This window comes from Nestor notabilis, unplaced genomic scaffold (genome assembly GCF_000696875.1).
Source record: "Nestor notabilis isolate BGI_N333 unplaced genomic scaffold, ASM69687v1 scaffold29405, whole genome shotgun sequence".
Lineage (NCBI taxonomy): Eukaryota > Metazoa > Chordata > Aves > Psittaciformes > Psittacidae > Nestor > Nestor notabilis.
In genome coordinates, this window is record NW_009931036.1 from 344 (window position 1) to 1,222 (window position 879).

Sequence of the window (879 nt, forward strand, 5' to 3'; positions counted from 1 at the left end):
CCCTGGGATGAGGCCCTTCCTGTGGGACCCTCCTGATTCAGAACCACTGCAGCACTGTGGGAATGCCCTAAATTCTGGTGTCACCCCTGTCCTCAACCCAACCCCTGTGCAAGCTGTAGATCTGGGGGTATCACTCAATCCCCCTGCTCCCCAGTCCCAGTTCACCCAACATGATGCTCAGACACCTTGTGCCACCACCAAGCCCTTTCCACCCCATTTTGGGGATCATGACCCCTTTCCTGCCCTGCAGCCCCCCGTGGGAGGCCGGCACCGACAGCCAGGACCTCGACTCCATCACCTTCTTTGCCTTCTCCCTCATCGATGGCTACATCTCCATTGTGATGGATGCCGAAACCCAGAAGCGGTGGGTGCTGTCCCCGGGGGTGTCCATCTGTCCGCCCAGGCCAGGAAAGGAGGGGCTCACTCAGCACTCCCCTCTCTCAGGTTCCCCAGTGACCTGCTGCTGACCAGCTCGACAGGGGAGCTGTGGCGGATGGTGCGGATCGGGGGGCAGCCCCTTGGCTTCGGTGAGACATGTCCCCATGGTGCCACCACCACCCCCATCCTCCTCTGACCTGCTTCTGGGGTGATGCTCCCCTTGTGCATCCCCATGGCACCACCACCAAGGCCACCACTCACTGGGGACCCCTTTCCTGCCCAGATGAGTGTGGCATCGTGGCGCAGATCGCAGAGCCGCTGGCCGCCGCCGACATCTCTGCATACTACATCAGCACCTTCAACTTTGATCACGCCTTGGTGAGCCCCTGACCCCCGTCCCCGGGGACCCACCTCCCTGGGGGTGTCCCCATGGGGCTTACATCCCCATTTCCCCCCTGGCAGGTCCCTGAGGAGGGCATCGCCGAGGTCATCCAGCTGCTG

The 879-nt window shown here is 62.6% G+C and overlaps 1 protein-coding gene across 1 annotated transcript; it reads left to right on the forward strand.

Annotated features, from left to right (window-relative positions):
• Nucleotides 1-250: 250 nt before the first annotated feature.
• Nucleotides 251-875, forward strand: LOC104406644 (GATS-like protein 3; the record flags this gene model as incomplete). The annotated part of the gene is given in 4 exon segments (XM_010015696.1): nucleotides 251-364; nucleotides 445-527; nucleotides 662-822; nucleotides 824-875. Coding segments are annotated over 4 exon segments (410 nt in total), but the record flags the coding sequence as incomplete, so codon positions are not given.
• Nucleotides 876-879: the final 4 nt, after the last annotated feature.